Source organism: Metarhizium acridum, assembly GCF_019434415.1.
Source record: "Metarhizium acridum strain ARSEF 324 chromosome Unknown scaffold_1, whole genome shotgun sequence".
NCBI classification, from domain to species: domain Eukaryota; kingdom Fungi; phylum Ascomycota; class Sordariomycetes; order Hypocreales; family Clavicipitaceae; genus Metarhizium; species Metarhizium acridum.
This window is the reverse complement of record NW_027094015.1, coordinates 3,465,522-3,490,499: the sequence shown is the minus strand read 5'-3', so window position 1 is coordinate 3,490,499 and position 24,978 is coordinate 3,465,522. Positions and strand designations below refer to the sequence as shown.

Below are 24,978 nucleotides of genomic sequence, written 5' to 3'. Positions count from 1 at the left end.
CGCATGGCGGAACACCTTCCAGTAGCACTGCTGTACTCAAACGACGCGCCCTCGATTGGCCAATAATTTACATTTTGGACTTGATATCCTCGCAGAGGATCTTGAGCTTTTCCATGTCACCTGGTCTGGAAGGCCAACTAATTCCGAGGCCTTCTGCGTCGTTGGGCTTTGGAATCTAGTGAAGAGGTTAGGGCATGTATATCGAAACGGTACGGCGGCTGAGAATACTAACCATATGAAAATGAACCTATAGAGAATTAAGAAGCAAAGGTATTTGGTTAGCTTCCCACAATCCAGATACGGTAGAGGATTGGGATGGTCAGACTCACATGATGAACCTCTTGGTGAGCTATGGTACCGTTGTTTTGGAGTATGTTATAGTCAACGGCGCCAGTCGCGGAAACCAGCTTTTTCAGTGTGGGCTGGAACGGGTGTGTCAGTTGACGACGTGATATTACACTACATGCAACGTTTGGCCGGCCTACCAGAATTTCTGTGAGCTGGTCATCGGGAATGTCGGCCAGCTTTGCACCATGATGCTTGGGTATGACCAGCTAGCGGATACAAGCGAAAGAACCGGTTAGCTTCAGGAGAAAAGTGGCGGCGTTGGTATACCCGGCATATTGTTAGGGCCATGGCTGCTCGAGGGAGTCCATATACGTACAGCATGACCTTTGCTGAGTGGCCCGATGTCGAGGAAAGCCAGCGTCTTTTCGCTCTCAAAGAGCTTCATGCAAGGAATCTCGCCTAATAATGACACGGGTGAGTGACCATGTCAGCAAATTGAGCTCGTGATGCAACACCCCTCTACAGTCAACTTGGCACCCGCTTATGTGTGACCATCTGCCGCCATTCCTTACCCTTGATGATGCGACAAAAGATGCAGGACATTGTAAGCTGGATTTTGTTGAAGATATTCTTTGTGAGATGGTGGAGGTGGGGATGTTATGTTGTGTGTGAAGTGGGGGAGACCTTGTTTTTGGAAGCCATGAGGCACAATACGGCGTACAGTGCGGAAACCTACCTAGTGATGATTAATATGTAAGTGCAGAATAATGCTTGCCTTTGAAATTGCTGTCTTCCCACCCAGCCACAGAATGACCTACTCCCCTGGCCAGGTAATTGTTCAATGAGGTGACACTACGTTGACGATTGAGTGAAGAAAATGTCAGACGACCCCATCCTTACTCGGCAGCCGGCTATCGAGGTACGATGAAGGTGATTCAACTAGTACTCATATGTAGCATGCACCATGGACAACAATCTTGCCCCGTCAGACGTTCTTTATTGTTCACAGAAGACAACAGTACGGTATGACTGCTGTCAACAAGCCGCAAGCACTGCTGCATATTTTACCAGGGCACTGATCTTCCATAACCCAACGAAATGGAAGTCCTTCCTTAGTCGTGAACGCTACTCCGTACATATTTAATATCTGGACGTCGCTTGGCCCAGGTCATTCGTTGTGTGCCGAAATTGAAGCTCAAACTACATGTTGAAAAGGTGACCTCTCTTTCTATCGAAGCATAAACTTGCAAAACCCGTGGTTGTGAGGAATAACCAAACTAATGGCATCCTCTCTACAGTTCATCTTTTGAGCGATGGTCCCCCACTTCTCCGTCTTCTGATGTTGTTCTATACGTTTCCGTTGCGTCTGACTGGAGGCGTCGTTTCCGCTTCAAGTCAAGAGCAGCAATCTCTTGGTCATATATGGTCCACTCCGGGACCTGTCTCCTCGCCCTGTCAAGTTTCGGTTCCTTGGTTTGAGGGTTATTGCATAGGTCAATGGTCCGAGCTTTTGCGAGGCTCTCATCACTGCACCACGTCTCGCACCAAAGCCAGTCTTGCGGTAAGCTATGGATTGGGATTTGAAATTGCATATGGTTAGGCAAGTCTTGGTCTAAGTTTGACAGACTAGCCGGGTCCGCCGAGAGAGCATGGTACTGTTGTCTGAGTCGGTCACCAGCGGCCAGCTCACGGAAACGGCGTAAATCCACGACGTAAAGAGCCGAAATATGATATGGCTTTCCACGAAGATAGTTCGCCCAGTAGCCCTGCTTCCAGAATCGGAACCCCTCCATCTCCGTTCGAGAATCACACATCGGTGTAAAGCCATACGGCGCACCATTTAGATCCAAGTTAACAAGGTCCATCATGTCGGTGCGAACAACTTGATCAGCGTCCACAAATATGACCTTGTCTAGCGATAACGGAAAGAGAACGTCCAAAAAAAGGATTTTATATCCCCAAATCTCCCTTTGCTTCTCTTTTTGCTGCCGAAGCCAGTGTGGCCACTTGTATGTGATCATCTCGTATTTAAAACCGTATTCCTTTGCCAGGTGCGGTATAAATTCTTTGAACGATGGTGAGAGAAATTGTTCTATGAACCAAAATTTGACACTGTGTTTCGTATTGCGCATGACAGAAACCATCATGATATTGAGCATCCGCTCATACAGATGCCCACTCGCAACGGAAAATATGTTTATCTCAGCATGCTGTACATCTGAAGTGGATTTTCCTTTCCCGCCAAGGAGCCCTTCTGCAAATTTTAGGCCTTTGGAAACTATGTTGCCCTGGGATAGGTTGCTTGTGTGCTCTAAAACGTCTTGGTTTTCCATGCCGGGACGGCGCTTGAGTCGCGGGTATAATGTGGTGCCTTGAAAGTCCATCAGCGCAAGTTCGCTGCCTTCGTCATCAGGTGCTGCCTCCCATCCCTGAGCACCAATGCTTTCAATAGTAAAGATCTCGGCACTTCGACCCTCTTTAAGCTGGATATTATAGACGCCAGGATTAGCCTTGAATTGGAAAAAGCCTAGGTTTGCCATGACAATAGTATCTGTCAGAAGCGGCTGGCTTTCTGTTGCCAGGACTAGCTGAGCACCTCGCGGGGCTGATCCCTGATCGTCGCGAGAATGCCCTTCAATTAGAATATGTTGAAGTTCGTAAGTCGCTTCAACATCCGAATTTGCAGCGCTTAGTTGAATGTTATCGAGGTCGTGTACGGACAGCTTTGGTGCGACTAACCAGGCTGGCGGAACGTCCATCCCCACAGTCATCAACGCGTTTAATGGGAGTCCTGAAAAAGTTGCTGTTAAGGCTTTGACACTCCCATTCTCGTCGAATTTCGGTGTTGGTTCGACGACATAACGGTAAAATCGTTTCACAGGAAGCTCCTCAACCTGAACTTTGGGATTTAGGAAGAGTTTGACGTAAACGCCATCTAACTCTGCAAGCAATCTCAGAATATAGGCCCATCTCTGGCTTGTTTCATTGACAGGATCCAATAATCCCACAATATGTATGCTTGATTTCTTCGGGTCGCCCGATTCTATTACCGTGTGGCTCGAATTCCAAGAGGCATATATGGCAGAACGGATCGGTGAAGAGGATTCAAAGATTCCTTCAGGCAGATCAGAAAGCGTTGACAGCGCAATAATGGAGCTGAGTTTGGCAGCCGCCATAGGATCTGAAATTTTTTCATTCAAGCCTAGGTCTGCAACCGCAGCATAAACGGGGAGAATGCGACGTGTCTGTTCATATGCCAATATCTGCTGGAAATCCTCGGCGTCGAAAGACGCTTCTGGTGCTATGGGCCCTATCACTCGTCCGTTCATAATCACGACCTGTGAACTGGTCGGTATCTTAGTGTCAGCGAGGAATCTTGCTACAGATACCGCAAAGTCATCGCTGGCATCATAATTCGAAGCCTCACTAAGGAGCTCTTCCAGGTCTTGTACGGTTTCGATGTCTTTCAACTTAGCTTCATTCGCCTTCAAAGCCTTATTGACCTGAGAAGACATCTTGGCGTTGTCTTGCGTGTCGACGAAATCCAGACGGATTGCCGGGTTATTGCGTCTAAACTCTAGGGCTGACAAAATTACATCAAGACCAGCCCTCGAAGACATATCCGCAAGTACGGTAACAACTGCCCAGTTCTCTTGTGTTGATTCGGCATAAGAATCGAAAACCGGAACTGCGTCAAATAAGTCCGCATTCTCGCGATAAATTTTAGCAATATTCAACACTCGCAAGGTTTTCTCATTGGCTTCCGAAATATGAAGGCTGCGTCGTGAGGCAGCCCCCTCGAGAAACACTCCAACAGTCCAGGTATCATCATCTAAGACGCCGTGATATATTCCCCTTTGTACAGTTTGGAGGTCCTGTGAGACTGTCATGCTAAGGGATTGCATCCAGCTTTGGTCACGAGGCACTAAAACACCATTAACAAACAATGGACGAACGACTGTGTCGGCCTTCAATCTTTTGACCCATTTTTCAGCTTGTAAGAGCCTCTTAGTAAAGGCGCTTGCTTGCAATATCATAGACAACGACATGTCCTCGCCTCCAGGTAAAAGTGTATGGTTCTCGGTAATCGTTGAGAGTAGAGTCTTGGAATCAGCAATTTTCTGGTGGGCCTTAGCCAGCTGTGAAATGTACGATATCGTAGATTCGATACCATAGTTTTCTGTAAGAAAATATGCGACCTTTGCCCGAGTCTTGGCTTCATCAGACAGCTGCAGCGGTACCAGTCCGAATCGAATCGGAATACCACGTTCCCTGATAGATTCTACCTCGGAGATGAAGTCTAGATCCTCAGTGTTGGACAAGTCGGCGGGAATGACCAAGTTGAATATATTTCGACCAATCGGTGGAATTTGGCCAGGGAAGGTGCCTTGAAGCAACTGTACTTCGTAGTTAGTATCAGGGGAGCCTAGAAAATGGAGCTACGGAATGTCTTACTGAGGACAAAGACTTCGGGTATGAAGCATATCTGTCATCCTTTTCCAAGTCATTGAGCCATAGAATTACACGCCCACCCTCCAACTTATCTGTCCAATCATAACGAAAAGGTTTATCGTCTTCCTTAGCAGCCGACACTGCTTTGTGGCTCAGAAGGGCAACAGCCTGTTCTCCATCGAACCCCAAATCTCGAATCCCATCAACAAGCCTCCTTTCGCTTCGTAACATGTTTACAAGCGCAAAAGGCTGGATTTCTCGGTCAGTGAGCTGTGCTCCGTTCATCCATAGAAAATTGATACCACCCCGCATCTTCTTTGCTCGATTCTGCTTATTTTCAGCAGCAAACGCAATTGAAACATTCCGAGAGGCTATCGACGATGCGAATTTTGGGAAGTCTTGTGTGAGTTTTACCAGGGTGTCGAACGGGTGATCACTGTCCTTGATAAACGACGCAGCTTTCATTCCAATGGAAGAAAGCTCAGAAGTGGAAAGGGGTTTTAAGTCGGCCACGTCGTCTGTTCCATCAAGAACTTCCACCGGTTCCTTGGGGCTTTGCTCCGTGCTTTGGCTGGAATGTCTGTCATCCATCACTATGTAATCTGTCTTCTTTAATGCGAGTTCCACTCCATAGCCGCTGACTGGTAAAGGTCGGCTAATATGAGACTTGCTGCGGCGATATCGAAGCCGATAACGTAAGTTCATGGTGCGTGCTGCCTTTGACAGTGACTGGTGATACTCTGCAAATCCGTCTGAGGTAGGATCGGCATACAGGATAGCATCCCTTCCGATACCCAAGATTCGATCGAAAGGCAACGGTTTGACGACCCTGCAAAGTCAATTAGCAAAAATATACATCATGTAGCAAGGCTACATACGCGGAAACCAGCTCGTTCTTCGCTTCAGCATCGAAATCAGGCGTACAGTATTGCCTGTCGTCGAGTAAAACCCAAATATCGCAATCCTGCAATTCCTTAAGAGGTTCCATAGCTGTAGCATAATGTTGGTAGTGTGCTTCGATCCTAGGGGCCGCGGATCGTAAAGATAGCGCTAAGTTAAATGTAGATAGAGCATCGGGTCTAGTTATATGTCCATCTTCGTGAACGATGTTGAGAAATCGACTATACAGTTCAGATTCCGATGAAGCTTTCAGGAAATACCCATTTGCGATTCGATCTAGTAAGGGGAAGTATGAAGACGAATTTTCTCCTGCCGCAGTCTCCCTTCAATTTGTCAGTCGGCAAATATACGATGGCGAGAGATGACAGCACCATACACGAGCTCCAATAAATATGGCGCGGCATCAAAGGCTGCATTCATGCCTACTTTAACAGCAGACGCCGCCGACACCGGCGGTATCGACGCCAGGGAGCCAGCCAGAAGCCACGCTATATTTCGTAGACGCATAATGAAATAAGGACTGCGAGAAATTCACCACAATTGGCATAGGACGAGGTATAAACGGCTCTGCAGGTGCCTTGTTCTTTGTCGTTACGCGGAGCTGAGGCCGCGGAAGGCCTGTACCGCCTTGAAATCAGTGGTTGGCAAATTTTCGCAATATATGGATTCAATGAATCGTTCAATTATCGGCGGTTTCTGCTGACCAAGTTCCATATAATCCTTGAATTAAAAGCTGGCCCTCAACATTCGCTGTGTGCTCGACCAGCTTCCACAATACTTGTGAACACAGTCGCACTTCCGACCATGAGCTCTCCCAATGTAGACTAGCGTGATGACCTTCTCCAGGAGGGACGATAGATATCAGTAAGTGGGGTGACCTGCCAAGGGATACGGAAGAATGTTAGTGCGGCTTAGAGGAGTACTCCTCCTGCCCACAATTGGAGTTGGACACGATGCTCAATTGCCTACCAGGAGCAAGGCCAACAAACACCACACCGTATTCGACGTGTCCAACATCCCCTGCCTACACGAATATTAATGCTGACCCGTCGGCCACCATACCAAGTTAATTGCAGCGAGGATTGGCTGAAATATCAACATCCTCATCGATATCTTGGAGCATTGTCGTCTGCGTCACTCTCCCCTTAATGCACGAAGCTGCGGCTTCCTATCCCCGCCAAAATGCAGTCCTCCCCCGGCATGTTAACCAAGGTATTTCTTGCAAAGGCCGTCGAAACCTGTTCAACACGCTTACCACGACGCAGTTTGAGTCGAAGTCTTCAAGGGCCAAAGGCATTGCGTTTCATCCTAAAAGGTATTTTAGTTAGGCTTCCTGGGAAATGATCTCTGGAGCTAATCCACTTGGCAGACCATGGATCCTCGTTGCACTTCATTCCTCTACCATTCAGCTCTGGGATTACCGAATGGGCACACTTATCGACCGATTCGAAGAACATGATGGACCCGTTCGAGGAGTGGACTTCCACAAGACACAACCCCTCTTTGTGTCTGGTGGCGATGACTACAAGATCAAAGTTTGGTCCTACCAGACACGACGTTGCCTGTTCACCTTGAACGGTCATCTTGACTACGTTCGCACTGTCTTTTTTCACCATGAATTGCCATGGATTTTATCGTCTTCAGACGACCAGACTATTCGTATCTGGAACTGGCAGAACCGCTCTTTAATCTGTACTATGACTGGGCACAATCACTATACTATGTGCGCTCAATTTCATCCGAAAGACGACCTTGTTGTCTCCGCATCCCTCGATCAGTCTGTCCGCGTTTGGGATATTTCTGGCCTTCGGAAGAAGCACTCTGCTCCTACGTCCATGAGCTTCGAGGATCAGATGGCGCGTGCCAATCAGAACCAGGCAGACATGTTCGGCAATACCGATGCCGTAGTTAAATTTGTACTTGAAGGCCACGACCGTGGAGTCAACTGGGTCGCATTTCATCCCACAATGCCACTAATCGTATCTGCTGGAGACGATCGGTTGGTTAAACTCTGGCGCATGAGCGAAACCAAGGCATGGGAGGTCGACACATGCAGAGGCCATTTCCACAATGCCTCTGGCTGTTTGTTCCACCCCCACCAGGACTTGATTCTTTCAGCTGGTGAGGACAAAACAATTCGAGTCTGGGATTTGAACAAACGAACTGCCGTCCAATCTTTCAAGCGCGAAAATGACCGATTTTGGGTCATTGCAGCACACCCCGAGATCAACCTTTTTGCTGCAGGCCATGATAATGGCGTGATGGTTTTCAAGCTGGAGCGCGAACGGCCTGCTTCTGCGACTCACCAGAATATGCTCTTTTACATCACCAAGGAGAAACATATCAAATCCTACGACTTTCAGAAGAATGTCGAAAGTCCAACTCTCCTATCACTGAAGAAGCTCGGCAGCCCATGGATAACTCCTCGCACTTTGTCTTACAACCCTGCGGAGAAGTCTGTCCTTGTTACTACTCCCGCCGAAGGGGGTTCTTATGAACTAGTCAGCCTCCCCAAGGATGGCTCAGGTGTTATTGAGCCAACGGAGGCAAAACGAGGATTGGGTAACTCAGCAATTTTCGTTGCGAGAAATCGCTTTGCTGTTCTTGATGTTTCAAACCAGACCATTGACATTAAGGATTTGTCAAATAATACCACCCGTTCCTTCAAGCCACCTGTCGGAACCAGTGATATTTATTTTGGTGGGACTGGCCATCTGCTCATTATAACACCAACAGCCGTGCATTTGTATGACATTCAGCAAAAGAAGAGCACGGCTGAGCTTTCTGTCAATGGCGTGAAATACGTCGTATGGTCCAATGACGGACTTTACGCTGCGCTTCTCAGCAAACACAACGTTACGATTGTCACGAAGGCTCTTGAGCAAGTTAGCACACTGCACGAAACTATTCGGATCAAAAGTGCAACATGGGATGATGCTGGGGTGCTTCTATACTCGACATTGAATCATGTGAAGTATACGCTGCTCAATGGTGATAATGGTATTGTCCGGACTTTGGATCAAACTGTATACCTGGTTCGAGTCAAGGGTCGCAATGTCTACTGCCTGGACCGAGCCGCGAAACCACGAATCTTACAGATTGATCCGACCGAGTACCGATTTAAACTTGCGTTAATCAAGCGGAATTATGAAGAAATGCTGCACATCATCCGTACGTCCAGCTTGGTGGGACAGTCTATTATTTCGTATCTACAAAAGAAAGGTTATCCTGAAATTGCATTGCAATTTGTGCAGGACCCAACGACTAGATTTGATCTAGCAATCGAATGCGGCAATCTGGACGTGGCTGTTGAGATGGCGAAGGAATTGGATAAGCCGAAATTCTGGGCACGACTAAGTGCCGAGGCTCTTGCACACGGAAATCACCAGATTGTCGAGATGTGCTACCAGAAGCTAAAGCAGTTTGACAAACTGTCCTTTTTGTATCTGGCTACGGGTGATCACTCCAAGTTGGCGAGGATGGCAAAAATCGCTGAACATCGGGGAGATTTCACTTCTCGATTCCACAACGCCCTGTATTTGGGTGATGTTGAAGATCGAATACAGATGTTCAAGGAAATCGACCTCTGTAAGTGAAGACATATTATACATTGAGGAAAAGTGCGATGCTAACAGTTAGCAGATCCTCTTGCTTACATGACTGCGAAGTCAAACGGACTGGACGATGAGTGTCAGGCCATTTTGGAAGCTACTGGGGCTACGGAAGACCAACTCACCATACCAAACTTGGGTGAACCCTTGAGTACGCCTAAGCCTCTTGTGCCAACCTTCAAGGCGAACTGGCCTACAAAAGCAAGCTCTCAGTCCTTCTTTGAAAAAGCATTACTAGGTCAAGTCGAGGGTCTCTCTCTGGAGGATGAACCAGCCACGGCTGATCGACTTGCCCTTGACGAAGAGGGTGATGGCGCTCCTGCACTCAAAAGAAATGGCGGCCTGGCTGAGGAAGATGATGAAGATGTCGCAGGCTGGGATTTGGGCGACGATGATGTCCCCGAGGTCGACAGTGACTTTGTCAACGTGGACAGTGCTGAAGCTGGCGGTGCAGGTAGTAGCGAGGCAGACATGTGGGCACGAAACTCTCCACTTGCAGTCGATCATGCAGCAGGAGGATCTTTCGAATCTGCCATGCAACTCTTAAATAGGCAAGTCGGAGCAGTACACTTTGCACCATTAAAGTCCAGATTCTTGGAGGTGTATCAAGCTTCCAGAAGTTTCCTTCCTGCATCGTCCGGCCTGCCAGCCTTGGTCAACTATGTACGACGGACGGTCGACGAAACTGATCCTCGCCAGGTTCTTCCCATTATTCCGCGAGATCTGGAGCACCTTGCTACCAATGATCTTCAGAGAGGTTATGATTCAATGAAGGCAAACAAGTTGGAAGAGGGCATCAAGGTATTCAAAGGCATTTTGCATGCCATTCTAGTAAATGCCGTGTCAAGCGAAGCTGAGGTGGCTGAGGCAAAGAAGCTTATCACCTCCGCAAGTGAATATACGGTGGCTATGGATATTGAGCTCGCCAGGCGGAGTCTGGGAGCCCCAGATTCTGTGGCTCAGGATCCAGCGAAGCTGAAGAGGAGTCTAGAGTTGTCTGCGTATTTCACCATTCCTAAGATCGAGGTACCACATCGGCAGTTAGCCCTCCTCAGCGCCATGCAATTAGCTGTCAAAAGCAAGAACTACAATTCTGCTCTGAGCTTTGCCAATCGAATCATTGCCAACGGAGGCTCTACAAAGATTGTAGAAAATGTAAGTTGATATTACAGCGCAATGCCTACCTAATACTTGTCTGACTAACGAATGCGACTCTGCCAGGCCCGAAGAACCAAGGCACAATGCGAGAGGAACCCGAACGACGCCATTGACATTGAGTTTGATCAATTTGCTGAGTTCGAGGTTTGTGCTGCCAGTCTTACACCAATTTACAGCGGCACCTCGTACGAAGAGTGCGCGTTCGATGGTTCCAAATATCACTCGAAATACAAGGGATCTGTCTGCCGAGTGTGCGAGGTTTGCGAGGTTGGCAAACATGGCAGCGGGTTGAAACTATTTGCATAGATGAGTAATGATATTGGGAGACATTTCTCCGAAGACAAAATGATGTTTCGTACGTAGTAGCGAAAAGAAGGACGAGGCCTACTTCATTGCGAAGCAACGGTTTGGGATCGAAGACTATAGGGTGTCTTCAGCAGAGGAATAGGGGTAGTCTAGAAGCCAAATCAAGCTATACTTCATAGGAAAATAAAACACTGATTGTCCATACAGGGGTTCCTTTCTGAAAAGCTTGAAAAATCTAGAAGATTGCGGCTTCAAAGGCATCAAAATCGGAGATTGCAGCACCAAAGGAAAAAAAAATGGCAGCGAGGATGAAAATACTAGCTGGTACTAGCAGAATTACAGGTAAAGCATGAAATTCCGCTTTTGGCCCAAGGTGTACATAGAAGTTGTTATGTCAAGGGAAGTCCAACTCACCGAGTGCAATACTGTTGTGTCAACTCGGGGCTTCCAAAAAAAAAAGACGCAAGCACTCAACCAGTGCCTTAAAAGCTCAGGGGGAGGGACAAGGGAAGAGCAAAGTGTATTTCTACTTTACGCTCATTAGCAACACATAATTAATGCGATGGCAGGCCCGACAATGGGCTCGACATCGCTAGCGTGACTTGTGCTGTCCGTTTTGGATATCAAATTGGGAAGCAAATACATCAACGTTAAGGGGTAACCGAATATCTTGCACAAAACTTCGAGGCAATACAATATGCTATTGTACACTCGGCTACATGTGAAATGTATCTTCCTGGACCCCGTATGCTACCCGTCACGGAAAGAAGAGAATTAAGCGTGTTTGGCATAAGGCATCACGTTTCTATATTGCTGGCTTCGACTAGCCAAACTCTGGTTCATTGGAGAATGGCGCGAATAGCTACTCCTGGAGAAAGAACTCCTCAGCCTGACAGTGGTATCCAACAAGGACACTGGTTTTGCCTAAACGCGTGGCAAATTTCAGAATAAAATAACCTTCATCTTCATCCTGCGCTATTCCTACAAAAGTCTAAAGGAGAGCTTCTAGTATTTACACAATAGTCTCTAATTCCCGAGCATATCCTAGCGTGTTCTCTATGATCACCTGGCTAATGTCCTTGCTCTGACCGCTGTCCTCACTGGAGTCTGCTGCGTCTGGGAAGTATATATGCCCGTCTCTGACCACCCAGCCTCTGTACTTGGCAAATTGAATCACATCACCTTCGGAATCCAGGAATAGTAAGGATTTTGTGGAGCTAATCGGCAGACTTGGATACGCGCGCTCACTGCTGCTTGCGATTTCAGACCTGATCTGGTTCTTCAAAATCTGTTGATTGCTTTTGTTAGACACAATCACACCATACGGATCGGCAAGATATTACGTGTGAGCACTCACCTCTGAGAAGACACCGTATTCGTCGCATGGCACTTCACTGCTCTTCATTGCCTTCCATACTCGGTCATAGCTGCCCTCCATCAGCCATCTTTCCAGTCGAATAGGATATCCGAGGTACCGGTCGCCTTCCACATCTCCGGAACAGCCTCCTCCATCACGATTGGCAAGGCCTTCAAGCTCTGAGTGAAATTCGGCATAGCGACCTTGCGTTAAGAGAAGAAGGAGGCTCAATCCAGTCACTTTGTTTCGCTCGGGTAAGTTCGGGGGGAGAGTAGCTGAGGGGAGCTCATAGAAAGGCTGAAGTTGTTGCACATAACGCGTGAAGGCTTCGGGGTTGCGTGCTCTGATAGCGAAGAGGGCGCCTTGTTCAAAGGTCTCGCGAGCGAGGGCCAGGAGTTGAGGCGACGTCGACTGGTTGGGAGTGAGGGCATTTAGGCTCAGAAGGGCGAGTTTGGCCTTTGAAAGAAGCGCGTTTGCTTCAGGATAGCTCATGGACGGAGAATGCTTGAGCTGCCCGAGAATCTGCGAGACATTGCGTTCGGCCATGGCGACAGCTTGCTTTTCCGGCAAAGGAGGCTCCGATGAGTAGGCAGTAAGATAATGAACAGAGTTTTTTCCGGTGCCAACTGCTACAATGAAAACGACGAGTTGTCGTGCTCGGTTGGATATGGGCCCGTTGCTGTTGTTGGCAGTTAGATCTTGATAACGTGCCATAGCTCGGCTGGCTAGGCTGGCGGTGGTGACGAGGGCAGGCTGGGCCAACCGGCTTATATAATCAGGATGGGCTCTTTTTGGGTTGGCGGCAAAGGGGGAACCGGAAAAAGGCACCAAACCCAGCGCGCCCGACAGAGCATAACTTCGGTAGTCTGTACATTCTCTGAAGAATTCCCTCAAGCAATTTGCTTGACAATTCGTGATATTGAAATTCTAGGAAACAATTGCTTGTTGAAAGGGCGTATAAATTTAACCGGTCATGGGTCATTGAGTACTCCACTTGAATGAACCTCCTGCGAGACTGACATTACTATTGTGAAGGTATAGGTTGACGGGCAAATACGGAGTAGAAAACTGAGGATGCTTGGCTGCTTTTGTGTGTGGTTACTCAGGCCCAGGTAAACACACCCAGGGAATTCCTCTAATTCCTATACCAGGACATGACGATGCAGTTAGTGCTAGCCATGGCTGTGTGCTGACAGTACTCCGTAGTCGACTTTAAATCACTCGGCACCATTCAACCGCCAAGTGAACATTGAAACATTGATCACAGGCAGTCAACATGGCACGCATGGTAACATGCATCTCAAGGAGTACATTCAGTTTCCCCTTTGACCAGGGGGGGTGATCGTGGCAGAACCGCCCAAATTGGAATAGAATAGAAGGAAAGAAAGAAAAGGGGGGCGTTTCCAGATGTCAGCAAGTGGTCCTGCAGTGCTGCACCACCTAATAGTACCGTAGGTACCGGTTGACGTCTAAAGATAGCCGATTCAGATGGTGGGTTCACTACCTAGGTATCTGCTAGGATGCAGGGATGCAGGGCTGTGTTGGCCAAATATAGCTCCCGATGTCCAGCATGCACGTGTTTATTCGACCCCCTTTGTTGCAAGGGTGCACAGTCAGACGTTCTTTGCCACCTGATTGTCAGTCTCATGGCATCAAAAGCCATCAAAAGTCAGTAAATGTTCGCCCTGCTCTGTCACTTTACAGGAAGCTGCGTTACCTAGTAGAGCCCAACCTTTGGGAGGGGAGTATCATGTGGAGAATAGCAGCAACGAAAATGCACGTGCCGTCCAGATGTCTAGTGTGCCTTGTGAGAGGTTCAGGCTGTCATTGGGACAAAGTCGACTATGACAATGAAGCCATTCGTGGAGATGGCGTTTCCTGGCACATGCACCTACGGAGTACACATCGGCGGACTGCTGTAGGTGCTTCCCAGGTCAACAAGGGCAATAGGGAGCACCTGTAGCCATCACTTGACTTTTCGGTGTCCGAGAATATCATTTTTGGGCGAACGATCCAGCCCATCAGTCGCGAGATCTCACTCGCTTGGTGGCGTACTTGTCGTCAACGTCACTGGTCGGAGTAACCAACGGGACAGCCGTCATCCCACACCTTGGAGGAGCTGGGACAACATTGATGGCCTGGTTCACCCGTCGCATAAGCGTGAGCCTTCCTGTGCGGTCGGGACGAGCGAGCTCTTAACAGCCGTTTCTTCTCGCAACAGCATCCTTCAGCGCAACATTTTGCAGCCAATTGCGACAATGAGTGAGAATGGGAAAGATGGCGAGATGCCAGGTAAGCAGATTTTCAAACTTTCGTCGTATTCAGACGCCCTGCTCATGTCAGAGCCGTTTTGCTCATTCCCACTCGGATTATCAGTAGATCAATTTTGGCGATGCAGTAATGGGGCGACATGAGAAAAAGCATTACCAGACGGTATCAAGTACCTAAATCTGCCTCTTGTTACAAAAGTAATGCATGGGGTACGTCCGCCGACAAGTATCATGCATGGGTGGCTCTGAATATGCCATAGATGTGCTGGGGGATGCTAGGAGGCACTCCATCCAGTTCGTTGGCATTGCTCAGCACTTGTTCCTTGCAACATTATCCGCGCGAAGCTACTTTTCCGGAGGACAAATTCGGTCAAGGCTAGTACTATTCAAAGTCAGCCTCAGCACGCGATAACCCTGTTTCCCTTCGGTCAAGGCCCAGATTTCGCATTTGAGCCATCTGGCCTCTGGCAAACTGCTCAAGGGTGGTTGCCAAGGTTTTATTATTATTTTTATTACTATTGCATGCGCCCCAGAATGGGCCCCACTTCCCAAGATTTGACGGGTCGACGGCACCTGCACATTGGCACCTTTCCGCCTGAACCTGGCGGGGCAGCGAGGTTGACACTTCAGGCAGTACTGTATGCATCGCCACATGCTCTGCGGCGGACGCAACTTGTTCAACTAGGGGTCAGGCCAGTTGGCAAACCCGCACTTGGGAACACCAGATCAGGCATTCAGGCTACTCGAGTACTTCCTTCCCACCTTCATTTATATCGTGCCCATCCAGGACGCGGTGTCACAGTTGTACGAGCTCTGCTGTGTCCAGCCTCGCTGCAACTCCACTCGAGCATCCATCTTTCCCAACGCCCACGCCAACGTCAACGGTAACGGCAACGGCAACGGCGCTGACGGAAATCTTTGTTGGCTGTCTTGATGCCTACCTTTGCTTCCTCCCTCTTTGCGGCCGAGCTGTGCATCAATAATAAAGCGGTTAGAACCCGAATCCGTCCTATCGCATTCCAAAAAGTTGAGCACTTGACGTCCGACCTACCTTGCTACCTATCGACCGCCTCATCTTCCTGCGTTCACCCGCACCTGCATTATCTAGGGCTCGAGCCTTGTATTTCGAGTCCACGAGTGCTGAGACTACGCCCTCATGGGCCGATAGTTTACGTCTGAGTGAAAGACACCAACTCGCACCCGCATTTTCCTATTTAGAAGCCCAAGCCAAGTCCCCATCATTGTCGAACTAGATGGCACCTCAATTCGGGGCGACCTTCGTGCCCGGAGGCTTCGATGATTACTACCTGCCCGAGGTCGTGGCCCCTTCCCCGCAGAGGTACGTTCCCTGCAATATGTCTACTGGGCTCCCTATCCCGCCCTGCATACCTGAAGCGTGATTCTTGCTCTGTTCGGATACTCATTGTTACTGAGTTTCGGGATCCTGTTGTTGGCCTTGTGGGGCGTCATGCTAACAGCTCTCTCTATCACCAACGTCCAGGGTCACCCCTCAAGTTCCTCAAAATATGCAAGATGACTTGCAGCGCCTAGAACTAGAGGCTAAAGATAGTGAAAGGCGAGAACCTCACGAAACACCGTCACAATACGACCGGCAACCATCGCTGTCTACAATCACGCAACAGCACTCTTCCTCCCAAGCCGATCATTCAAGAGTGCCAAACACGGTTGCGACCGAGGTCGACAGCGATATAACGGCATACAAAGATACCGAGGGTCGGGCACAGCGACTTGACACCATGGGGCGCGATGCCCCGTCCTTTTCTCCGTTTCCCAAGGTCACTGGCGACAACATTCCTCCGGCCGATGATTCAAAAGAGGAAATTCTGTGGAATGCTCGCAAACACGTTTTGCACTCGCAGGATGTGAGGATGCAGATCAGCTGGGCCGGGGACGTCCTGATCTGGGCCGAAATTTCCATGGATGCCGTGGCACGAGAATCTGCAGAAAAACCCCGGCCAGCTACACCTCGCATCGAACACGAACTACGACTAGACGCGCTGAATATTGTTAATTACTTGGCCGGGCAGGAGCATCCTCAGGCTTTGTACATGCGCTCCAAGTGGCTAGAGTTCGGCAAGTTTGGACACCGGGTCGATAAACGTGAAGCGTATAGTGGCTATAAGCGAGCAGCAGAGCTAGGGAACGCAAGATCTGAGTATCGCATGGGCATGCTTTTTGAGCAGTCCAACGACATGTCCAAAGCCAAAGAGCACTACTACAAAGGCATGAGCTTGAAGGACTCTGCAGCCCTATATCGTATGGGCATGATGAGTCTCCTTGGGCAGCACGGTGAGACCAAGGACTACGCTATCGGGCTGGAACGCATTCGGGCTGCCGCAGATAGCTCTGATGAGGACGCGCCACAAGGTTCCTACGTGTACGGGATGTTGGTAGGCCGCGACTTGCCAGACATCAACGTGCCCGACGGTCTGCTGCCGTATAATTTGGAGACAGCCAAAATGTATGTTGAGAAAGCAGCGTATCTCGGGTTTGCCAAAGCCCAACTGAAAATGGGTCAAGCTTACGAGCTCTGCCAACTGGGTTGCGAGTTTAATCCGTCCTATTCGCTGCATTATTATGGCTTGGCTGCCAAACAAGGACTTCCAGAAGCTGCTCTCGGCGTCAGTCGATGGTTCTTGTTTGGTTACGAAGGTGTATTCAAGAAGAATGAGGAGCTCGCTTTCAAGTATGCACAGGAAGCTGCTGCCTCTAGGCTTCCAACTGGCGAATTCGCTATGGGCTACTATTACGAAATCGGCATCCATGTGAACCAGAGTATCCCGGATGCGCGAAAATGGTATCAGCTTGCAGCCGATCATGGAAACAAGGATGCCATTGGCCGTCTGGAATCTCTCAACCATGACAAGAGCCTCTCGAAACAAGACCACGAGACGACGACCCTAACACGAATCAAGTCTCAGCACGGTTCCCAGAGAGGCAAGCGACCAGATCGTTTCAAGCAACCTCAACATATGCCGACACTGAGTGAAACGACACCGCTTTCGCCAACAGACAATAAACCACACCTCTCGCAGCCGGCGTACGCTAAACCTCATTCGGCAACGGCTTCACCGCGTCTATCTCCTCAGCCGTCCCCCGGCATCAAACCAACCATTGTTTCGGAGCAGGCAAACCTGCCGGATCCATCAAGGGCCTCCCTCGTGGGGACTGATCGACCTCAAGCATTTAATATCAGACTCGAAGGAAATGCACCACAGCCCATGCGTCCGCAATCCGCAGCACCGTATCCAGACGACGACAGGCCCGCACCTCTGAACGTGAACCGCCCTCATTCCACAGCGCCATATCCTGAAGACGATGTTCTGGCGCCATCTAGAAGAAGATACGGTCCCGGTCTACAGCCTGCTCATGGCCCGCAAGCAGATAGACCATCAAGTGCATTTGGTATCAAACCTCAGTCTGCTGGCCCGCGTCCCATCCCCTTATCCCACTCGACAGGTAGTTTGCAGCCTCCTGCACAAGCCGGTCCTCCTCAAAGCCGAGTTGCATCTGCCGGGTGGGAACTTCAGCGTCATCCGGGCGCGTACAGACAACCAAGCCCTGAACCTGGTTTGAGCGGTCAACGGCCTCAAACCGGTGACGGCATGTATGGTCGATCAGACAGCACTCAGCCTCCCATTAGCGGAAACATGGCTGGCGGCAAATCACAGAGGCAACCCGGTCAACAGCCATACTCCTCAGTATCGCCAACTAGCGCTGATTTCGGGCGAGAATATGGACCCCGTACGTCATCACGCCCTGCATCAGAGAGGCCACCACAGCACGACCTTCGAAGTAATTCCCATGGTTATGAGCGATTTTCCAGAGTGCCGGGGGCCACAGGTCGCCCTGAAAGACTTAGTTCCCTGCCACCACAGGATAGCTATCAGCCGCCGAGAGTGTCGACGGGCTTCGGACAAACAACATCTAGCCAACATCGGCCTGGCCCTGTGTCCGGCAAACCGGCAAGTGCTCCGCCAAATACCACGGGAAAACGACCCTCTGAGGCGAACCATCCGTCTGGTCCTGGTACTCAAACTGCTCCAACCGCCACTGCAAAGCCTGCCAAGGGACCTGCAACGTTCGAGGATATGGGAATCCCACAGGGGAAGCAAGATGGCGACTGTGTAAGTATCAGAAGGATAGCCTATTAAGCTATTCGTGAAGCTAACAGTGGGTTGTCAGGTCGTAATGTGAACGATGTTTGAGATGGGTCGAATAGACAGGTATGTCCTACTAGTGCAAATACGCTAACGGCTATGGCTAATAATGATGTTATGTAGTGGAATTGGATACCTTGGCGGGGACTTGGTGTGGTACATTTCCAGTTAATGAGAGGCTATCTTTTTTCGTTACTGGATAAACGGAGACGATGATGTGTGATGGAAGAAGTGCGAGCTTGTAGCATTGGCAGTGTAGAGAATGGATGTGAGGTACAAGGTTCATGCAAAGGGGACATTTATATGACTTTGCAGCGCGCAAAGGTTATGTCTGGTGCAACGTGCCAAAATTTTCTGGACCTTTCGCACCACGATTTCCGGAGATGCTGTCTTTGCACTCGAATTTTATCTAGCATTGCATCTTTTCTACGTATTTTGACCAGTACGTACAAAGAGACGGGAAACGAGAAGGCATGTAGGCGACATTTAGCCTCTTGAGCGAATAGACTTACCATGAAGGGCTGTCGGCGCCGCGTATTTTGATGTCCTACTTGCCTAGTAATTAACAACCCAGATAGCTCATGGCCAAATACAATGGCCATTTCACCCAACACTAACACTATGATGCATTGCAATCTCAGGTGTCAAGGGCAGGGAACAATGTACCGCAGAATGGCCATAGAAGCAGGCTTGGATGCCGAATAGCTGCTCAGCTGACGTCCTTAAACCTACCTACTTGGTACCTAGGTAGGCCTTCATTGGGAAAGGCGAGACCCTTCTGCTGAGTTCCTTCGGAGTACATGTAGGTAACAAGAGCAAGGCACGAGGCGTTCAGAAACATCGTGGAAATGTCGGAAAAGGAGGATCATCCTGCCTCTCACGCATCCAAATGCTAACGGGTGTCGTGCTGTAGCCGAAACCTCTTCAACGTCCCGTGGTTTCGACTGGGAGTGCACAATCTGCCACTACAGCCAGGAAGTCCCTGTGAACTGCATAAACAATAAATGTTAGTGTTGCCATGGCCGAAATTGTGTGCTGCACAGCTGGTCCAGGTGCTCTGCTGCAGCTAATACTCGTAGCCGGCGGCATGTTTTAACCACGCTTACTGCTTTCCCTCCTGCGCTTCGCGGTATATAGTGAGCTAGGTAGAACGCGAGGGGGAATGTCCATGGTCCAGGATTTCCTGTGGGCGCAGTGTTAAACATCTGACCAAGAGACCAAGTTGCGCCTGTCATTCTGTCAATTCTGTCAAGTGCTTTTACCGCTAATCCACGGCATCCTGGCTCCAAGCCCATCTTTGGCAACGAAGAAGATTGTGCGGACATGCGGGCATGGATGCGCCGCCAAACAGCAGCGTGGCTGGCGGAGAAAAGGCATTCATCATCCAACCTTCTGAGCTTACACCCTCTCGAGCCAATGTGGGAAATCATGGGAATGGGGTGAATGCCCAACATTTCAAGGTGGCCCAGGATCCTATCCGGTGCGACAGCTGTGATTGTGAAGAACGCTGCCTAAACCTCGGACGCAGACATGATGGCACGTCGATGGATGTAAACGAAGGCGATGGTTTCGGCATGGAGGAGTCCACCATGGCCGAAAACCAGCTGCCAAGTGCTCTTCTTGGTCGTGTTCTAATCCGGGTCGCCTCGAGATCGAGCTACGACCCCGGGGCCTCCCCCAGTTGGTGGTTGCCTGGCCTGGACTCAATGTAAGTTACAACTTCTCAAAACAAGAGAAATAGGAATGCAACTCCTCTAGAGCTCCTTTCCCATCATCGGCTCCATGTGGAAAAGCCAGGCCCAGGTCCTCTGGATGGTTCTCTGGACTACTAACGCAAACAATTAGGCTTTGTTGGTCATCTCGTCATCTTCAATACATGGTATGTCATGCATACACGAGATCACAACAGACTCGGATGATTGTGGTGCTGTGTGAATTACTCCTCCTACCCCATTTTCAGATGTACAGATTCACCATACGCCATGTTTTAGCTGACTTTCTTCGTTCTGTTTCTCAGCTAAAGGGTTTGGATCAACTCCTTTGGCACTTTCCAGACATACTACACTCAACTTTTGCACAGGGCCCCGAGCGACGTGTCATGGATAGGCTCAATCAATATCTTTCTCATCTTCTTCGTGGACACTCTCACAGGCCGTCTCGTGGATGCGGGCTCTTTCCGCGCCGTTTTCTTGCCAGGTACTGCTCTTGCTGGGCGTGTGGCCATGGGTGTCTCTCTTGTCCCGCGTTGGCGGTTCTGTCCACGTACTTCCTTTGTCGAAGAGCATTGGCCTTGGGGATTGCTGCTTGTGGCAGCGTGACGGGCGGACTCGTATTCCCCAGCATGGTCCGTCAAATGCTTCCTTCGACGGGACTCCCTTGGACAGTGAGGACAATCGCTTTCGTCCAGCTTGCAACAATGATTTTGGCCAACCTGCTGGCTCGTTCAAGGATCAAGCGCCGAAAGGCTGGGCCGCTGGTGGAGTGGTCAGCCTTCAAGGAGCTCGAGTACACCTTTTATGCTGCGGGGGCATTTTTTGTATGTTGCAACTGTATTCCCCTGCTGGCTCTCCCCTTTCATAGCCTCCGTTCCATCTTTGTCTTTTTTTCCTCAATGGTATCCTGTCTCGTGCTCAGGGTTGCAAGTTAACCCAACCTCTGCTCTGTATAGTGCCTGCTTGAGCACCGTTTGATTTTGCTGCTTCCACCCGTCACCACTCATCGAAAGACCAAGTTTTACTAATATCACGCCCGAATCCCTAGAATATTTGGGGGGCGTATTTTGCCTTCTTCTACGTAGCAGCGTTTTCTCGCGATGCACTACGCCCTCCCCTGTCGTACCAAGAGTCTCTCAATATGCTTCTCATCCTGAACGGTGTCGGGGCGATTGGACGAGTTGTACCAAATACCTAACGGATCATATCGGGGCAGTCAACGTTTTCGTCCGTACAGGGCCATCGCTAGTGTAATGATGTTTGTTTTGTTTCATTGTCGATGCAGACCCCATTAGCCTTTACGTTTGGATCGTCTTCTACGGGGTAGCGGCAGCGGGTATCCAGGGTCTTTCCCAGCGGCCCTATCCTTCCTGTTGACGAATCTTCAGAAGTTGGGAGTGCGAATGGGAATGGTGTTCGCCATTGTATCTTTTGCCGTGCTGACAGGCCCGCCCCTTGCGGGCGCCATCATTGACGGCCCGGGCGGGTATATTGGGGCTAAAGCATCTGCAGGGGCTTCAATCGCCATCGGCTGCGGGTTTCTGGTTAGAATACGAAAATCGGGGCAGAGTTGGGCGTCCCGGCTACGGAGTTAGAGACGTCGACCATGCGGCCTGGGGGGTTGTGACATTTTTCCAACATGGCTTGCCTGGGTATAGACTCTCCCAACTCGATCGAACAAGGAAATTGACGGGTCAGCTGGCCATGTAATGCAACTACCGGTAGCGTGCACCAGACCTCAACGCAGGCAAATGGCGAGAACAAGCGTGAAGAGTATGCACACCTTTACTGTGAGGGGTCGCAAGCCGATTGGAAGTTACACATTGACGCTCTGTGGCTTCTGCGGGGGAGACTTCGAGATCTGGTATCTGGGACTGACTTTTCTTAGACAGTACAAGCTTGCGCAGATAAGTGGTGATTAGAACAATGTGCTGGCTGGTGGCGCCCCAGGCAGCCAAGCACGGGGTCGCTGGCCGTGGCACACGCATAACGGACGCATGGAAGACTACAATTATGTAGCTGCGGGGATAAGCAACCAATTAAAAGCTAAACTTTACACGGTACCTTAATCCCCTAACATTTTATATGATAATATAAGTATCCATAAAAATCTAGGTTACAAAACGCTACATCATAAACGCTATAATCTTCACTATCATTAATGTCACTTGACGTCACCAGCTGCTACCCGGGGCCCTGTGGATACTGTGACCTAGTTGTAGTCTTCGCTGCTTTTAGGGGATAGTGCATGCATAGTGCACACACGCATGAATGCCGGTCCGGTCACAAAGGGTGATGTCAAGCACCCGTCAGCGGTGGCTCGTCCACTTACTTGGTCGCTGACGGTTAGCCCCTTGGCCTACGGCAGTACTGGTCGGTAGCCAAAGTGGCTGGCTGGCTATGACAACCTTTCCTGTTCCTGAAAGTATAAACCGTCATCGTCCCGTGAATGCATCACGACCTCATGTTATCATGTTTCATCCTACAAGACTCATTCTATTCCATCATCTACAACCCCTCTCTCCAGCGCCCTCTTTACCGTGTCGGTATATGACCCGGTTTTCGTGTTGTGATTTTTTTATTTCTCTACTTATCGGAGGCGTCTGCTAGCAGTTTTGCAGCCTCTCTTCCAGCACGCAGAGTTTGTAGGTGACGCCTAATCCTGCCTCAATCTCACAATCGCCCGTCCTGGTCTACGACTTGCTGATCCATGGTGAGCAACTTATTGCCCGCATAGCCCATGCCTGAGAATTCTCCGATCCCCTTCTCCTCCCTCGCTCCCCCCGGGGAAATAAGCTCCCAGATTTTAACCGTTCTCACAACAGGAGTCTGAGCAAAGACCACTCCTCGGCAACGAGAACCAATCCCATGAAATTGGCAGACGTCATGATAGCCGAAGGGATTCAAGGTGGTCACGAATCCGCGAAATCGGAATTTTCGTTTGGGCCTTGATCGCTACTGCTGCCGTCATTATCATAGCCATTGCCACCCAGCATGATCAACAGACGTCCAGGCCCGACCCGCGACAAGCCAAACGCAACCTTGTCTTTATGGTCTCAGATGGAATGGGCCCTGCCTCACTATCACTGACCCGCAGCTATCGTCAGCACGTCGAGGGTCTCCCTGAGCAAGACACTCTCGTCTTGGACAAGCACTTCTGGGGCTCTAGTCGGACACGATCTAGCAGCTCCCTGGTCACCGACAGTGCCGCTGGTGCTACTGCTTTCTCCTGCGGTAAAAAGAGCTACAATGGTGCCATTTCTGTGCTTCCCGACTTTCAGCCTTGTGGTTCTGTTCTCGAAGCTGCAAAGAGGGCCGGATACGCCACTGGTCTGGTCGTCACGACCGACATCACCGACGCAACTCCGGCTTGCTTTGCAAGTCATGTCCTGATTAGGCAGATGCAGGACTCCATTGCCTTGCAAGAAGTCGGTCATGGACCTCTTGGCCGTTCAGTTGATCTCATGCTGGGTGGTGGACGGTGCCATTTCATGCCCAACTCTACTGCCAGTAGCTGTCGTTTGGATGACGTTGATGTCGTTGCCTTGGCGCAGGAAAAGTATGGGTGGTCGTATGCGGACAGCCGCCAGGCTTTCGATGCTCTGCATGCAGGTCAAAATGTCACCTTGCCGTTATTAGGATTGTTCGCCTCATCAGACATCCCTTTCGAACTGGACAGAAGGAACATGAATGACGTTTATCCAAGCCTCAGCGAGATGGCACAGACTGCACTACGTACTCTGGAAAAAGCTACTGCCAAAAGCGATAAAGGCTTTTTCCTCATGATCGAGGGTAGCCGTATTGATCATGCTGGCCACATCAATGATCCCGCCGCTCAGGTACGAGAGGTCCTGGAATACGATGACACATTTAAGGCCGTGTTGGATTTCATCGATGACACTACGACTGAAACTATCCTCGTTGCAACCAGTGACCATGAGACCGGTGGGCTTGCTACCGCTCTCCAGGAGCCTGGCCACCTTCCAGTTTATAACTGGTATCCGCATGTACTCGCCAACGTCTCTGCCTCGTGCGAAAGCCTGGCTCAATCGTTACAGAGTCATGTGTCCAACATGTCTGCTTCTATTTCCAAGCAACAGCTCAAATCATGGATAAACGATAAGCTTGTTATTCCCGGCCTGGGTGTCACTGATGCCACAGATGATGAGCTTTCGCTTCTTGCTGATGACCCTGAGACTTCTGTCAATACCTTCGCTGCTATTATCTCTCTTCGTGCACACATTGGCTGGAGCACGCATGGCCACACAGCCGTCGACGTCAATGTCTACAGCTCTGGCGGCCCAGAGACTGAACGAATCCGAGGCAACGTTGAGAATACCGAAATAGGAAACTTTCTCAGCCACTATCTAGACGTAGATGTTGATGAGGTCACACAGGAACTCAGAGAGAAGACCCATATCAGCGACGATAACAGTTTTCATGCAACTCAGGATCAAAAAGGGACTGGAGATTGGGCGTCCGACAAGTATCATACCTTTGAAGACTGATTATTAGACGAAACCGGATATGTCACATTTATATTGCGAATTTCACGTGTTCATGCCTCCACCAAAGGGGGCGAGGAACCATGCAAGCATTCACACCTACCATATTGACATCGACATCTGCTCATCTTGTCAGGGAGGAGAGGGTAGCATATCAGCAGAGTCTTGACATTTTGTTCGTTACTAGTCGCACCCGTCAGGGACATGCACCATAAGATGTAAGCTTACTCCATTAGGT

General features: G+C 49.8%; 7 protein-coding genes across 8 annotated transcripts; 4 read left to right on the top strand and 3 right to left on the bottom strand.

Moving 5' to 3' along the window:
- Positions 1-4: 4 nt before the first annotated feature.
- Positions 5-1,010, bottom strand: HNT1_1 (Adenosine 5'-monophosphoramidase). The gene is made up of 6 exons (XM_007809826.2): positions 861-1,010; positions 665-747; positions 486-554; positions 330-422; positions 233-247; positions 5-175 (listed from the first exon to the last, which is right to left on the bottom strand). Exons 1-6 carry the CDS (start codon positions 889-891, stop codon positions 68-70), a joined length of 399 nt encoding a protein of 132 aa, XP_007808017.1. The 5' UTR covers positions 892-1,010; the 3' UTR covers positions 5-67.
- A 53-nt stretch (positions 1,011-1,063) lies between these two features.
- On the bottom strand, positions 1,064-6,436 carry KRE5_1 (killer toxin resistant protein). 2 transcript variants are annotated; one of them, XM_007809825.2, is made up of 4 exons: positions 6,017-6,436; positions 5,619-5,963; positions 4,744-5,569; positions 1,064-4,685 (listed from the first exon to the last, which is right to left on the bottom strand). In XM_007809825.2, the coding sequence occupies exons 1-4, from the start codon at positions 6,145-6,147 to the stop codon at positions 1,581-1,583; spliced, it is 4,407 nt and encodes a 1,468-aa protein (XP_007808016.2). In that variant the 5' UTR covers positions 6,148-6,436; the 3' UTR covers positions 1,064-1,580. The 2 variants fall into 2 exon arrangements, with proteins under 2 accessions (XP_007808016.2, XP_065978378.1); XM_066116496.1 differs by having other exon boundaries at positions 1,318-4,685; positions 4,744-6,436.
- A 173-nt stretch (positions 6,437-6,609) lies between these two features.
- Positions 6,610-10,920, top strand: J3458_001042 (uncharacterized protein). The gene is made up of 5 exons (XM_007809824.2): positions 6,610-6,852; positions 6,906-6,955; positions 7,010-9,228; positions 9,283-10,406; positions 10,473-10,920. Exons 1-5 carry the CDS (start codon positions 6,823-6,825, stop codon positions 10,713-10,715), a joined length of 3,666 nt encoding a protein of 1,221 aa, XP_007808015.2. The 5' UTR covers positions 6,610-6,822; the 3' UTR covers positions 10,716-10,920.
- Positions 10,921-11,528: 608 nt separating this feature from the next.
- Positions 11,529-12,786, bottom strand: RPN12_1 (regulatory particle non-ATPase; the record flags this gene model as incomplete). The annotated part of the gene is made up of 2 exons (XM_007809823.2): positions 11,529-12,003; positions 12,073-12,786. The coding sequence occupies 2 exons, from the start codon at positions 12,784-12,786 to the stop codon at positions 11,728-11,730; spliced, it is 990 nt and encodes a 329-aa protein (XP_007808014.1). The 3' UTR covers positions 11,529-11,727.
- A 3,027-nt stretch (positions 12,787-15,813) lies between these two features.
- On the top strand, positions 15,814-19,136 carry J3458_001040 (uncharacterized protein). The gene is made up of 3 exons (XM_066116495.1): positions 15,814-18,490; positions 18,549-18,589; positions 18,647-19,136. Exons 1-2 carry the CDS (start codon positions 15,869-15,871, stop codon positions 18,558-18,560), a joined length of 2,634 nt encoding a protein of 877 aa, XP_065978377.1. The 5' UTR covers positions 15,814-15,868; the 3' UTR covers positions 18,561-18,589; positions 18,647-19,136.
- Positions 19,137-19,854: 718 nt separating this feature from the next.
- J3458_001039 (uncharacterized protein) lies at positions 19,855-22,004 on the top strand (the record flags this gene model as incomplete). The annotated part of the gene is made up of 3 exons (XM_066116494.1): positions 19,855-20,231; positions 20,369-21,059; positions 21,284-22,004. The coding sequence occupies 3 exons, from the start codon at positions 19,855-19,857 to the stop codon at positions 21,431-21,433; spliced, it is 1,218 nt and encodes a 405-aa protein (XP_065978376.1). The 3' UTR covers positions 21,434-22,004.
- Positions 22,005-22,660: 656 nt separating this feature from the next.
- Positions 22,661-24,743, top strand: PHO8 (vacuolar alkaline phosphatase; the record flags this gene model as incomplete). The annotated part of the gene is made up of 2 exons (XM_066116493.1): positions 22,661-22,880; positions 22,973-24,743. The coding sequence occupies exon 2, from the start codon at positions 23,286-23,288 to the stop codon at positions 24,741-24,743; it is 1,458 nt and encodes a 485-aa protein (XP_065978375.1). The 5' UTR covers positions 22,661-22,880; positions 22,973-23,285.
- Positions 24,744-24,978: the final 235 nt, after the last annotated feature.